The following is a 14,531-nucleotide window of genomic DNA, read 5'->3' as shown; positions in this document are numbered from 1 at the left end:
AGAATAGATCCACACACGAAGAAACAGAGAAACGGAGCTGTGTTCCCGTCGGCTCTGAGGAGCCATCTTCCTCAGCACTGAACTGGCATACTAATTCATCCTAAGAAATCAGCTGGCACAGACATTTGATGAGGAAACCATCATTATAGGTAATGTTGAAGAAGAGGAGGAGGAGGAGGAAGAAGGAAGAAGAAAAGAAGAGAAAATGACAAGCTCGTTCTCTGCCATTTGGAAACGTTCTTTTATCTTTTGAGAAAAATTTTAATTGTAGGATAATCCAGGATAACATAATGTGGTAATTTGGAAATTTAAAAGTCATTTGATCCATAGTATTAGATAATTCAAATTACTCATACCAAAGGGATGGTTTGAGTAGTAAAAGATAAAGGTTCATCATCATTAAACCTTCTGTCGGCATGGAGATGTAAAAAGGGCCTGTATGGAGCTCTTACTAGTACAATATAAAGTACACTTTGATGACAGGGAATCCAGACCCAGAGTAAATTTTAACTGTCTGTGGTGTAAACACATGATTATCATTTGTGTTTTCCAGGGGACAGTTACAAATCCAGGGCCTGTCATTTGTGTGTGCTTGTGGAGTGACAGCCTAAGTAGGCGGGGCTAACTGTGGCCTTTATGCTACTTGAAGATAGTCAGAATTTTTATTCCTTTTGTTAGAGGATAAGACATGCTTGGCTTTCTTCATATTAAACAGGAATATTCATTCCTAAATGATAGCCGTCATTAGAGACTTGAGAGCAAAACTGTTCATAGCGTTTAGCTGCTTTCAAATGGCAGGTTCAGCTGAATGTATTGCACCTCCCAACCCCCACCCTGTGCCATCACCCAGAGTTCTGTCTTTAGAGCTACTTAACAGACTACCCGTAAACTGGTAGCATTTCCAGTTGGAAAATCTCCAACCTGTTCTTGAGAAAGGAAGGCAGGGGTTTTCCTCTGGCCCAGCAAAGGCCTTCTTTTTGGCTTTTGATTGATTGAAGGGGGCCATGAAAACCAAGCAGAGATATTTTAGGGGACAGATATCTTCCTGGCTCTTGTGATAAGATCTCACCCACAATATTTTGCTGACTATGCAGAGGACAAATTGCAACAGGAGTGTCTGAAATACTGAAGGGCAGCTAGAGAGTGAGCACTAAGCATGACAGTTCATGGACCCTTCTATGGGTGCAGGGTAAGCCCGCCTGCAGGGATGGGGCACAGCTGGGTGGAGGGAGTGCTGCCTGGGGTTGGAAATAGGAAATGCTTCTCAGACCCCTGCTGCTTCGGAACATCCAGACCTTAAACAAAGTACTTACCTTTGCCATCCTTCACTTTCTTTCACATGAAATACACATAGCCTGCGATTATCTCCAAAGCCCCAGTGTAGATTGTTTTGAAGATTAATCTCCGTGATAATGCCTGTGAGTGCCTCAGGCTTGCAAAGCATGGTGCACATAGAAAGCAGTTTGGCTCTTTGGTTTGGTGTGCTTTATTGAGAAAGGCTCTAACTAGGAGCCCAGACTGGCCTGGAATTTATGATCTTCTAGTCTCTGCCTCCCAAGTTCTGGAATTATAATTGTATGCCACTCTGCCAAGAGACAACCTTGTTCTTAAAAAGGATTCTCTAGAATATTCTGCTAGGTGACACTCTGGTACCCTGACATGGGTAACTATGTATGTCTGAAGAGAAAGTGAAAAGGCTGGTGTTGAACTGTGGGAATTAGATGACCTGAGAAAGCCTCTGAGTGATTTCCAGTCTATGGGACAATGCAGCCCACATAGAGATGGGGTTTTCCATCTGTTTACTTAGCCAGCATCAGCAGAAAACCCTTATGAGAACAATTCACTACACTGAGCACATTCCCTAAACAACACAGTATATCAGCTACTACTTATTTTGTACAAGTTGTAAGTAATTCTGAGATGAGGTATTCAAGTGATAGTGTATAGCTTATGTGTGGATGTTACAGCATCATGAATCAGAGACTTAAGCATCATCAGATTTTGGTTTCCACTGGGGAAGTCCTATCAACCCCTTCCCAAATTCCAGGGGACCACTCTATAGGCAAAAGTTAGGGGAGGCAACACTAGAGCCAGACAGTGACCTTAGAAAAACCATTGTGCTCCAAAGCTACACAGAGAAACCCTGTCTCAAAAAACCAAAAAAAAAAAAAAAAAAGAAAGAAAGAAAAAGAAAGGAAAAGAAAAAGAAAAACCATTGTGCCTCAGTTGTACCTGAGAAAATAAAGCTAATAATATTAATGAAGTCATCATATTGCCCTGAGGACTCCAGGGAGAAATACATTCACAGTGAATGCTGTACCTTGGGGGGTTAGGAGTCCAGTTTCTTGTAAGCAGGCTGACCCTCAAACTTTCCATTAGTTTATGCAAATTATCTCCCCCCTACCAATTTTTGTGGTTTCTTTTGTTTTATTTCGGGAGAAGCAATTTTAAAAAGCCAAAGTGTCTGCTATACACTTCCATAGCCTCTAGAATTTTCTGCAATTAGCCACTTCAACACCATCGTCTGTTTTTGTTGTGAAGATTCCATTTGAAGATTTGTGTGAAAAGAGCGTCTCCTTCCAAAGAAAAAGCCAAGAGTTGAATGATACATGAAGTAAAGTTCAACTGAATCACAGTAACTTTTCATTTAATCATATTTAACTTTTTTTAAAAAAATTGTTCTTTTTATTTCTTTTCAGCTCTCACCTGAAGTTTAATAATCTCACCCTGATTTCAACTCATGGACTCCCCGGAAAAAAACTTTGGGGCAGCGAACAAAGGAGATTTCTAGCAAGCGAGTATGATTCATTTTCCTTCCTAATTCATGTGCCGTCTTTTTTATGTTGAATGATAGATTTCAAAGGGGGACGTGGAGGGCCTTTTTTCCTAGAGTAGGCATTAATTGTGAAATACAAGTTCAAACCATCAGAGTGTGTCTTAGTTGGGGTTTCTATTGTGATGACCATGACCATAAAACACCATGACCAAAGCAGCTTGGGAAGGAAAGCATTTATTTGGCTTACACTTCCACATCACTGTTCACCATCAAAGGGAGTCAGGTCAGGAACTCAAACAGGTTGGGAACCTGAAGGCAGAATCTGATGCCGAGGCCATGAAGGAGTGCTTCTCACTGCTTGCTCCTTGTGACCTGCTCAGCCTGCTTTCTTATAGAACCTAGGATCACCATCCCATGAATGGCACCACTCACCATGGGCTGGATCCTCCATCAAATCGATGTTTAAGAAAATGTCCTACACCTGCATCTGTGGAGGCATCTTTTCAGTTGAGGTTACCTCCTTTCAGATGATTCAAGCTTGTGTCACGTTAACCTAAGACTGGCAGGACAGTGAGTGAATGGTCCAGCATGGCAGGACAGGGCTGGCATTTGTTTATCTATGGGGGAGACAGCTTCTCTGTCCCTGCAGTTGGATTCAACTCATGAGCCCAGCTGCCTCTACACTGGGGTCTGAGAAACAGGACCGAGAAACTGTGTCCCTGAGCCTACCCCATAGGCACCAACTTAGGGTGTGGGCCTCTCTCCCCCCCTCCAAACCATAGGCACCTGGATCTAGCTTAGAACTGTCCTTACCAGGCCAGGAGGGCTATGTTCTTCTTGTCCCAGCAGAACCACTGTTTGACAACACCTGTTCTTAGAAATGGCATTTCCTTATTACACAGCCTCCACTAATTGGTTTCTGGTAGCAAAACGCAGGCTCTCTGTTGGAGAAATAAACTCGTAATGTTCAAAGTGAAGAGAAAGAAAGGGCAGTCATCCCCTTTCCAGGTGGGGTGGTGGCTCTGCAGAATCTTTGATGATGGACTCACTTTCCTTTTGAAGAAAGACTTGTTTTACCTCTACTGGGAAAACCCTTCCCTTCTTTACCAGGAGAACCAGGCCCTTTCTCACTCTGTAGAATTCTGTTGCTGTTGCTTGTTGGTAGGGATACAATCTGGGGACTCAAGTATGCTAGGAAAGTGCTTCACAATAAGCCATCAACCCCACCTTTATTAGATCATGGATATATATATATATATTATATATATATATATATTATATAATAAAAAGTCTTTCAGCACAATAAAAAGTATGTGGGATTTGAGCTGTGTGTGTGTGTGTGTGTGTGTGTGTGTGTGTGTGTGTGTGTGTGTGTGTGTGTGTGTGTGCTGATCTAGAACCACTCCTTCTACCATAGTCTAGACAAGGGATTTTGTTTCTCTTGGACTTAGGCTTTCTTGATTGATTGTGAAAAGTATATGCTTAGAATTTTTGGTTAAAGTAAGCATAACACCAAGTCCTAGCCAGGAAGAGGGGATAGACCCATGGACATCTCTCTTTCCCTTTCTCGTTTTCTTTCTTAATTTTTTAAAGATTTATTTTATTTTATATGCTGAGTGTTTTACCTGTCTGTATACCATGTGTGTCCATGCTGAGGTCAAAAGAGAGCATCAGGCCCCCTGGACTGGAGTTACCAGAGATTGTGAGCCACCACACGGGTGCTGGGAACTATGCCCAGGTCTTCTTCAAGAGCAACAGCACTCTTACCTGCTGAGCTAACTCTCCAGCCATTCTTTCCCATTATAAATTATATGATTCCCAAGAAATGTGAATTTAAATCAGCCGCCTTGGTGGAAGTTTCTGCCCATCTGGAGGTTGACTGTGACATAGTGAGGACAATGTGTCTGATTTCCTTCAGATGTGGCACACATAGGCAGCAGGAACAGCTACATGGAGTAATCTGGTATCCTTACCTCTATCCTTGTCTCTCTGCTTCTCAACACAGTCCCCAGAAACACACACACACACACACACACACACACACACACACACACACACACACAAATGTGACTTGGATGATATCAGTTCCTTGCCTTCAGGAACTCTACTGTCTAGTTGAGTAGCTACAAACCACAAGGGGCTGTTACCATTTAAAATAATTAAAATTAAATGATTGAAATTTCAGCTTCTCACTCACATTTGCCCTGTTGGCTCAAACAGCTAGCATGCTACTATCATACTAGCATAGCTTGCTTCAGAATGCTTTTGTCATCACAGAATGTTCTAGAATGCATAAACTTTATAAGGTCTGTCCTTTTTCACTGACTATATCTATCTTAGTTAAGGTTTCTATTGCTATGAAGAGACACTCTGACCACAGCAACTCTTATAAAGGAACATATTTATATTGGGTGGTTTACAGTTTAGTTTAGTCCATTGTATCATCATGGTGTGACAATGGTGGCTTGCAGGCAGACATGATGCTGGAGAAGATATGAGTCCTACATCTTGACCTGAAGGCGACAGGAAGTGGTCCAGGACACTGGCCTGAGCATGTATGAGACCTCAAAGCCCACCCCAACAGTGACACACTTCCTCCAAAAAGGCCATACCTAATTGCAACACAGCCACACCTCCTAATAGTGTCACTCCCTATGAGCTTATAGGGGCCAATTACAGTCAAACTATCACAATATCTTTCACTATTTCTGCTCAGTTCTCTCCATTCTCTCCAGACTAGCAATCTTAATGTGCCCCAAACACAGTAGGCAAACCTTTGCTTTTCTTTTTCTTAGACGTCCCCTTTCCCACCATCTAACCATTCATTCCAAACAACACACTCAACTAAACCTTTTTTGCTCTATTTTTTTTCTGACTCAGGAAATCCTCCTAAATATTGCCTAATTTTCTTTTTAAGATGTCATCTATTGTCTCCACCCCCAATTTTGCACTCCATAGAGCAGGAATTTTATAAAGTCGAAAAGGTGAAAATCACCTCAGAAGAAGTAGCAAATATCCTCTCCATGAAGGACGAGACCCAGCAGCCAGACCCACCTGGGTGGGAACCTTCATGTTATCACGATGCTCAGGAACCAGAGGCTGCACCCGGAACAGGACACTGTCTTCCAAATCGTCCCCAGAAAGGAACTTGTCTGGGATCCTGGTGCTCAATAATAATAAGTGCATATAACATACATAAACCTAATAATCCAAATTCCTTCTTTTCAACATGAACTGTGAACTTGTCTTTAGTGCTTTGCTTCATTATTGTTGTTGATATTTTCTTATAAATAGCCATTTTTGTCCCCTCACACCCCCACCAACCCCTGTCTAGCCTCTGATTGAGGTGCTAACGATGTACGGAGGAGGCAGCTGGAAGAAGGTGTGGGAGGGAAGAGGAACAGGAAGCAGGAGAAAGCCACTAATTGGCCAATCAACCCTGAATAATTGAAAGTTAATTGCAGTGGCCCTTCTTCCCAGTGTGTCACAGCTAATCCCCTACAAACCTCAAGCTTCTTTCCACCTCTGAAGAATTCTGCCTCTTTGAGGCATGAATCTGCTCAGACCCAACATTTGTTTCTATGAAGTGACTTCCAATTGTGTATCTAAGGGCTTGGGCTGTTTCTTACTACCAGGTTTTGGGCCTGTAAGACATTGACAAGAAGGCCACACCTTGCACACTTGTATACCTTGTCTATGCCATATTCCAGAAATTTCCACATCATGTTTTTGTTTGTTTGTTGAGACAGGGTCTCACTGTGGATCCCAGGCTGACCTCAAATGCTCATCCTCCTGCCTCCACTTCCTGAGTGCTGGGATGGAGGCCTGTGTCATCATGTCCAGCTGTTTCTCCAGATTTTTCTATAAGACGACTTTCCATTTTTCTTTTCCTTTTTGTGCATTTAAGACAAGTGCTCTCCCACCAAATTACATCTCCAGTTTCCTTACACATGGTGTTTGAGTCAGTAGTAAGCTTTCTTTCCCCCCCCCCAAGAGATTATTTATTAGTTCAAATTAGAAACAAACCTGCTTCACATGTCAGTCCCTTTTCCCTCTCCTTCCCCTCCTCCCAAACCTCCACCAGACCCCTACCTCATCCCCCCTCTGCTCCCCAGGGAGGGTGAGGCCCTCCATGGGGGTCCCCCAAAGTCTGACATATCATCCCGGGCAGGGCCTAGGCCCTCCCCCATGTGTCCAGGCTGAAAGAGCATCCCTCCATGTGGGATGAGCTCCCAAAGTCGTAAGCTTTCTTGTGAAAGATGAACTCTCATCAGTGTAACTTCTGTGCTTCCTTGTCCCTTTCTCCAGAGGACCCAGGCAATGGTGTGAAGCCATGGAACAATCTCAACTGTGTTGAAGTCTTTAGGCTCCTAATGCTGCCTATCAAAAAAAAATGGAGATTTTTCCAATAGATAGTTTCACACATTTGATGGAGACATTACAGACAGTGCAGAGGGGTAACAGTATGCAAAATGGGGAGTGTGAGCATACACAACAGCACTTTAAACGGAGAAAGTTAGAAGACTGTGCAGGCATAAACCACAGTCTTCAGTGCTTCCTCTTGTGTCTCAGCAAACCTTTAAAACAGAGTGCTCCCAAGTGTCAGCTCCTCCCAGACAGTGTTTCAGATTCCAGCTGTGAAATATGCGTTCTGACATTGCCAATAGTACTGTCCCACTGTCATTAGAAACAGCATTGTCTTAGCCACCTACAAATTTCCCCAGAGAGCTTTTATCTTTGGACAAATCCTCCTAAGACTAATCCTGGGCACTAACTATATTTAATTTTTTTCTCATCTTGGATGGCTTACAGTAGGGACCACATAGCAAATAAAACAGTCCTTTGTGTGTTTCCTGTGACTGTGTGGAAACAGTGAAGTTTCATATATTCCTGTGAAACTATCAATTTTTTAAAAAGATTTTCATCTCACTATCCATTATTTTCCTGTGACAGGCCAGCCCCTTATTTTCCTTTTTTATTAAGAGGAAATTTTCTTGTTTTTAAGCGTTGTTTCTCGGAGAAACACAAAGCCTAGTGCTCCCATCTCTTTTCACGGGCCCCGTTAACGGGGTCTAATGTGCATCCATTACTAGAATTCTTTGTGTGGCGAGACTAGACTCGTGTGTGGATCAAAAAGAAAAAAATGTCCTCCCATTACCACTTCAGAGTCCTGTTTGCCTCCAAAGAGAGTAAACAGGATTATGTATCATTAATATTATTTAGAATAAGAGCCCACACATATGCATCACACTTGGCAAAACAGCATCTCCTACATCCTTAAGTTCATCTTGCACCGAGGTGGAGACACATAGGATGGGCTCATTATCCTGTACTGAGAGGTGAGGAATCAGGGATAAAGGGTCCCTGGGGTCCAGGCTCATTGGCAAAAGAAGAAAGATACAGACCTTGGCACAGTTCTTTCCAGAAAAAAATAATGCAGCCTAAATGTAAATGAATTACCCGCTGTCCTGTCACTGTAGATTCTCAGTCTTTGGATTAGGGTCATTAAAATGTCACCTATACAAGGTGAAACCTTTGAGAAAATTCTATAAACCCCCACGGGGGGGGGGAACCCTCCCTACATAAACTCAAATCACAAGAATCCTACTTCTGTTACTTCACAACAGTGTGCAATTCAAACAGAACCAGAGGACAAAAAAGGAAAGAAAGAAAGCCCATGCAGCGCCCAGTAGCCCATAACCTTGGCACTCTCACCCACTCTAGGCTGATGTATGTGAATGTGCTGGCTCCCCGTAGTAATCACCTCTGCCCTACATCCTGGGCTCCCAAGTCTCCAGGCATTGCATTTGCTGTGAACTTAACTCCGTGACATTTTCTGGAAATGGGGTTTGTCACTAGGTCACAAGGAATGAGTCCTATACACCAAATTAGCAGCAATTAGGAAGGGTCTCCCACATATTTGGACTCTGACACCTGCCTTTGGGGCTCCCCCAGAGTGTCATATTCCTTCTTCTACATTCCTTTGAAGTCTGTGGCCAGTAGGACAATTTAACAGTTCAAGTAGAATTTGTATCACCATGAAATAAGGACAGAGGGGTGTCTAAGTGACCTCACTTACATAGTCACACACCCCTCCCTTTTGGACCTGTCTAAGCCAGGTGGAGCAATTTAGCCTTAATAGGAGGATGTCAGTTTGTGACTTAAGTATTTCATAAGGAAAAAAAAAAATCTCTAAGTCTTGGTCCTGGTAAGCTCACAGCAAGAGCACCGACCTAGCTCACTAGGGGACTTGAACCAGCTTGCCAGATGTCTAATTAATGCCCACTGTCAGCTGCTCAAATGTCACTGATGGAGCTTCTCTCTTTGCAGCCACTGTTTTAATGATAAAGATTATGCATTGATGTCACTGTGCTCCTGGGTCAACGTTGTGGTTGGTAGAATGACGGGCATAGACAGAGCAGCCAAGCACGTTGTGGTTTCCTACAATGAGACTGTGTTCTACGACCACCTCATTCTCTGTACCGGGCAGCAGTACCAGGTAAGGCTGTGCACCCGGGACACTGCTGGCGCATGCAGAGATGGCAATATGCTCACTACGGCGCATACTCTCTCAGTAAAGAGCGTCCTGTCTTCCCGTACAGCTGCCACTCTATATTCATAAAAGTGCTCTTCAGAAGGCCTGCACACATGACCAGAATGGTGTCTGCAAACCCTCCAAGGAAAGCCATTCCAAGAAAAACATTCTGTTGAGGAAAAAAAAAATCACAGCTAGTTGGAGAAATGTCATTCCTGAAGCTGTTGTCCCAAAGTCTAACACTTATGGATCATCACAGCAGACTCCAGACCCAACCAGGCATGCATTTGTGCTAAATTAATTTATGCCTCAAGAGGCTAGCAGTTGGCTGGGGCGATCTGCTCACGCCAAAGTATTTCAAACATGTGCACCTTCTGTCAACCCTTATTTTATTTTGTCTCTCAGTTATAAAACTAGGAAATCAGATTGACTAGTTTCCCAGTGACCATGCCTTCTGCTTGAGTACTCCAGCCATGTTTGACTAAAGCATGGCTGGCTAGAACGTGAGCTTCTCCCTGCTGAGGACAGCAGTCCTGGGACCCCCACACTGCCGTGCACAGTGCTCTTTTGTGTGGTACATGAAAATCAACCATCTTTCCAGTAAGCAGGTTTACTTTATGGGTTCTGAAACCATCTCACCAGAGTTGTGGATTTGCCAAGGGAGTGTGTGTGGTTCCTTCACATTTTAAAGGCAGGGAGGAGGCAGCACAGAGGGCCCCGCAGGTCTTCAGGCTACCCAAGCTTTGCACGCAATGAATAATAGCCTCTGCTATTCAGCACTACTGAATGGCTGTCCTCTGCTTTGGCTGCACTTCGAGACTTCCCTGGGTGCTTTCAAAACATATCTACACCCGAGTCCCCAGGAATTGCTTCAATTGTGCTAGGTGGGAATGGTCATCAGTGTTTTCACTAGGCTTCCCAGACAGCTGGAACTGAGGTGGAGAACCACTTAACTTTCTTGACATAGAATGCCTAATATGATCCTTCAGCAACACTTCCCAAACTGCTTGGTCACACACTACCCCTGAGCATCCCTTTAAGACACAGGCTCTGAGCAGGGAGCAATCAGAGTAGGGGAGCCTGAGATAAGAGTGTCTAGCAAGCTCCCCAGGGAGGCCAATGCTGCTGTGAACGGACTGCAACTTGAGTGGCTTGGATCAATCTTTAAAAAAAAAAAAAAAAAAAAAAATCTTTGAAGTTAAAAAAAAAAAGCCTTATTCTTGGAGTCTTCCTGGTTAAAGAATAAAAGTAGGTGGGAAGACGATTCCTTTTGCTGTTTAAGAATTCCTTCTACTTTTTCACTAAACAATAATGAAATACACTGTGCCCTGTTAGCTTGTTCCCCCCTCACCTGCCCACTGGTTGCAGCCACTGCTTGCGATCCCACACTTTGGAAATGGAGCAGAGGACTCAGCCAGCTGCCCAGAGACCCGGGCATCTGCCCATGTGTGCCCAGCTGCCCAGAGACCCGGGCATCTGCCCATGTGTGCCCAGCTGCCCCTGCAGCTTTACCCGACAGCACATTAAGCTCTTGCCCTTTTTACAACAGGAAAAATGAAATGAAGAAGTGATAAAGGGGAGTTCCAATTTAATTTTTCCAGAAGGACATAAAAATCAAAGGTACATAGAGTGAAAGAGAAAGGGCAGCTGAATTCACCAGGGACCTTCCGGTTCTCTGTCTCTTCCAGTGTCCTTCACTCCAGCTCGCATGGTTTTGTCCCAGATTTGAAAGCAAAATTAAAATGAGGACAGTGGAGCTTAAACCCAAAGCAAGAAGACAGCATTTCATAACATATAATTCCAAACCCTAGCTTCTAGCCAGCACACCTCAGTCTAAAACATTCTGCAGTATTTTCAATATCTAAATATACACCATGTAAGTTTTTTTTTTTTTCAAAACCCTGAGCTGTAGTACAGAACAGCCGGTGGGGAGGGCTGGGTTCTCGCCTAGACTACTCTTACTTGCAATTTCCCCTTTCTGAGCTCCCCACTTTGAAAAATTCCTACTCTTCTTCAGCCATGATTCTCAGGGTTCCAAACAGCTCATTTATGGGACCTTTGGCCTTACTCCGTAGATGTCATTCATTGCCTGTGACCTCTCCTTTCTGGAAGAGGATTTAGCTACCTCATTTTTAACACCCTCTGCCTCCCTTATCTGTCCCTTCCACCAATTTAAACATATTCTTATGTTATGTGTATGTATCTGTGCGCGCGCGCACACACACACACACACACACACACACACACACACACACAGACACACACAGACACACAGACACACACACACACACACACACACACACACACAGGCCTTACCTCTATGCAGGTATCTGCAGAGGCCAGAAGATGGCATCAGATCACCAGGTTTTGAAGTAACAGGTGTCTGTGAGCTACCCGCTATGAGTTCAGGAAGGGTGTGGTGCTGGGAATCATACTGAAGTCCTCTAGAAGAGGAACAAGTGCTCTTAGCTGCTGAACCATCTCTTCAGCCCATTTTTATTACTTTTGTTGGCGAGCACATGCCAGCTCTGAACACTCCTCTCGGCCTGCTTCCTAGTGAAGCCACACAGCCATATGCATCACGGACCGTATGGAGAAGTGGGGAGTTGCCTTCTCACCCTCAGATTTGGGCAACCTTGTTGAAAGAGGAAAACTTGTCAAAGTCATATGAGTTGGGCACTGGCCAGGAAAACAAATAAACAAGCAAAAACCGAAACAAAACTGAGGAATAGGCTGCTGAAGCGGTGGTGTCAACCAGAAGCCAGTAAGTGGAGAGGCAAGTGAGAGACAAGCTGCAGGAGTAAGCTGGTTGTGGCTCAGAAACAGGCTGCTTACAGAAGGTAAGCAAACATGTGTGGCTGAAGGAATGACATGAAATTTGTAGGCAAATGGGAGGAACTAGAAAAAAGTCATACTGAGTGAGGTAACCCAGACCCAGAAAGACAAACTAGGTATGTACACTCATAAGTGGATATTAGCTGTGAAGTCAAGGATAACCAGGTTACAATCCACAGCCCCAGAGAAGCTAGGTAACAAGGAGGACACAAAGAGAGATGCATGGATTTTCTTGGGAAGGGGAAATTGAAGAGATCTCCTGGGTAAACTGGGGGCAGTGGGGAGTGGGAATATAATGGAAAAATAAAGCAAAAAAAAAAAGAGTTGGATACTAACAGATTGGGAAGAAGGAATATGCACACTGGTTTCTCTCCCAGGAACAGACCTGAGAGAGGTGCCCCTGTGTCAGAAGTGAGCTCCAATGACAATGGAAGGGAAAGGGGATGCTCTCATCTGAGAACTAGATTCTGTGTCTCATCTCTGGACAGACCTGTGACAAGAATTTAAGATTGCTAGCAGAAAACTCTTCCCTACTCCAGAAAAGAATTGTTCACTTGATTGATTCCAAGCAGAATCAAAGACTTTTTTTGTTCTTTTTTTCATTTAGTTATATTCTGGCAAATGTCAAAGAGTGAGGCATTTCTCATTGTTTTTTTGTGAGAATGATGGGGGGCAACGAACAAATTTCAGAAGAAAAATATCAGATTGTCAAATGCTCCCCCTAAAAGGATAAAAATAATGGAGGCATAAACAATCTTGTGTCTGGCACTAAATGACAAAAGAAAGCAGAACTAATGACACAGAATTCTGGAGGAAATGTGATAATTTGAGAACTACATGTCCACCTAAGTGTCAGGAGCTATTCTTTATATGCAAGACCTCACGAAAATTATCTCTTGTCTTTGTTTGGTTTGTTTGTTGTCGTTGCTTTGTTTTTTGTTTGTTTGTTTGTTTTCTGGTTTAACTTGTATTCCAAATAACAAATAGGGAATTCAGAGTTTTACAGTCGTTAGAGGACATAGGTAGCAGCTCCATAGATAATTTCAAACAGTAATGTAAATAATTTGAAGTTTAAACATATCACTAAACAGAAAACTAATAATCCTCAATGTAAAGTAATGTAATAAAGATCAGGAAATTAATGGAAAAGGAGGAGTAGACATTGTTTACAAACACAGAAGCCCAATGGGAGCATTTCAATGGTGAAGTCTTTCAGTTGAGAGGAACTGAACCAAAGTATGCTGAGAAGCAGAAACTCACCCACCAAACCCTGGACAAGACAAAACGTGAGAAAAGAAAGGAGAAGGATACAGTGGTAAAAGTACAAACCAGAATAGCTTAAGAGGAAATGCAAAATATGTCAGATAATGTCAGGATTCCAAGCTACTCTGATGTAAGACCAAGACCAGGTTTATACTAAATGTGAAGTAGTGTTCAATCAAAATGGCCCCCCTTCTTTTTAAAATAAAAGGATAGTTAAGGAGCTGGAGAAATGGCTCAGTGGTTAAGAGCACTTAATGCTCTTGCAAAGGACCTAAGTTATATCAGGTGGCTCACAACTACCTGTGACTCCTGTCTTTTGATCTCCAAGGGTATCAACACACATGTGGCATACACTCACACAGACATACACATATACACATAAACATAAATTAAAATGAAAATAAATCAGTTTTGAAAAGATAGTTAAAAGTGCCCAGTGAAATGCCAATGAGATGGCTCAGTGGATATGGGCACTTGCTGCCAAGACTGATAGTCTGAGTTTGACCCCTGGAACCCAAATGATATAAGTAGAAATCTGATTCTTGTAAGTTGTCATCTGATCTCCACAAGTGCCCCATGGTAGGCATGCCCTCCCTGCTGAAAAAAAGATGTAAAAAAAAAAAAATTAAGAGCTTGAGAGATGGCTTAGTGTATCAATCTTCCAGGGTACCTGAGTTGGATTCCCAGTACCCATGTTAAGTGGCTCACAACTACCTATAACTCCAGCTCCAAGGGATCAGCATTTCTGGCCTCCATAGGCACCAGCACACACACACACACACACACACACACACACACACACGTAAAATAGAAATACAAAACATTAAACTATTTTAATGGAAAAATACACAATGACAGATTATTGAAGCAAATCCACAAAAAGCAGCACCAGGAAAATTCAGCAAAGGAAACTTGGAGAAAGAGAAATGATGGGGGAAGTCCTTCTGTGTATATGTTTGTCTTATTGGTTGATAAACAAAGTACTGTTGGCCAGTAAGAAAGCAAGTTAGGCTGGACTAGGAATCAAGGAGGATTCTGGGAAATGAGTAAAGAGAAGTCTTGTGATCAGGCAGGGAGTGACATAGCAGGCAAATTCAGAATATAAGCAGGGACAAGCAGGAA

The 14,531-nt window shown here is 43.1% G+C and overlaps 1 protein-coding gene across 1 annotated transcript in view; it reads left to right on the top strand.

The window, feature by feature from the left end:
* The window catches only part of Cfap61 (cilia and flagella associated protein 61), a 289,348-nt gene that overhangs the window by 173,985 nt on the left and 100,832 nt on the right, over window positions 1-14,531 (top strand). Inside the window, exons 19-20 of the mRNA XM_027421600.2 lie at window positions 2,700-2,798; window positions 9,107-9,275. Of these exons, the coding sequence (XP_027277401.1) occupies window positions 2,700-2,798; window positions 9,107-9,275 (268 nt within the window). The remainder of the gene's footprint in view (window positions 1-2,699; window positions 2,799-9,106; window positions 9,276-14,531) is intronic.

Source organism: Cricetulus griseus, chromosome 6, assembly GCF_003668045.3.
Source record: "Cricetulus griseus strain 17A/GY chromosome 6, alternate assembly CriGri-PICRH-1.0, whole genome shotgun sequence".
Lineage (NCBI taxonomy): Eukaryota > Metazoa > Chordata > Mammalia > Rodentia > Cricetidae > Cricetulus > Cricetulus griseus.
This window is presented reverse-complemented; position numbering and strand designations above follow the sequence as displayed.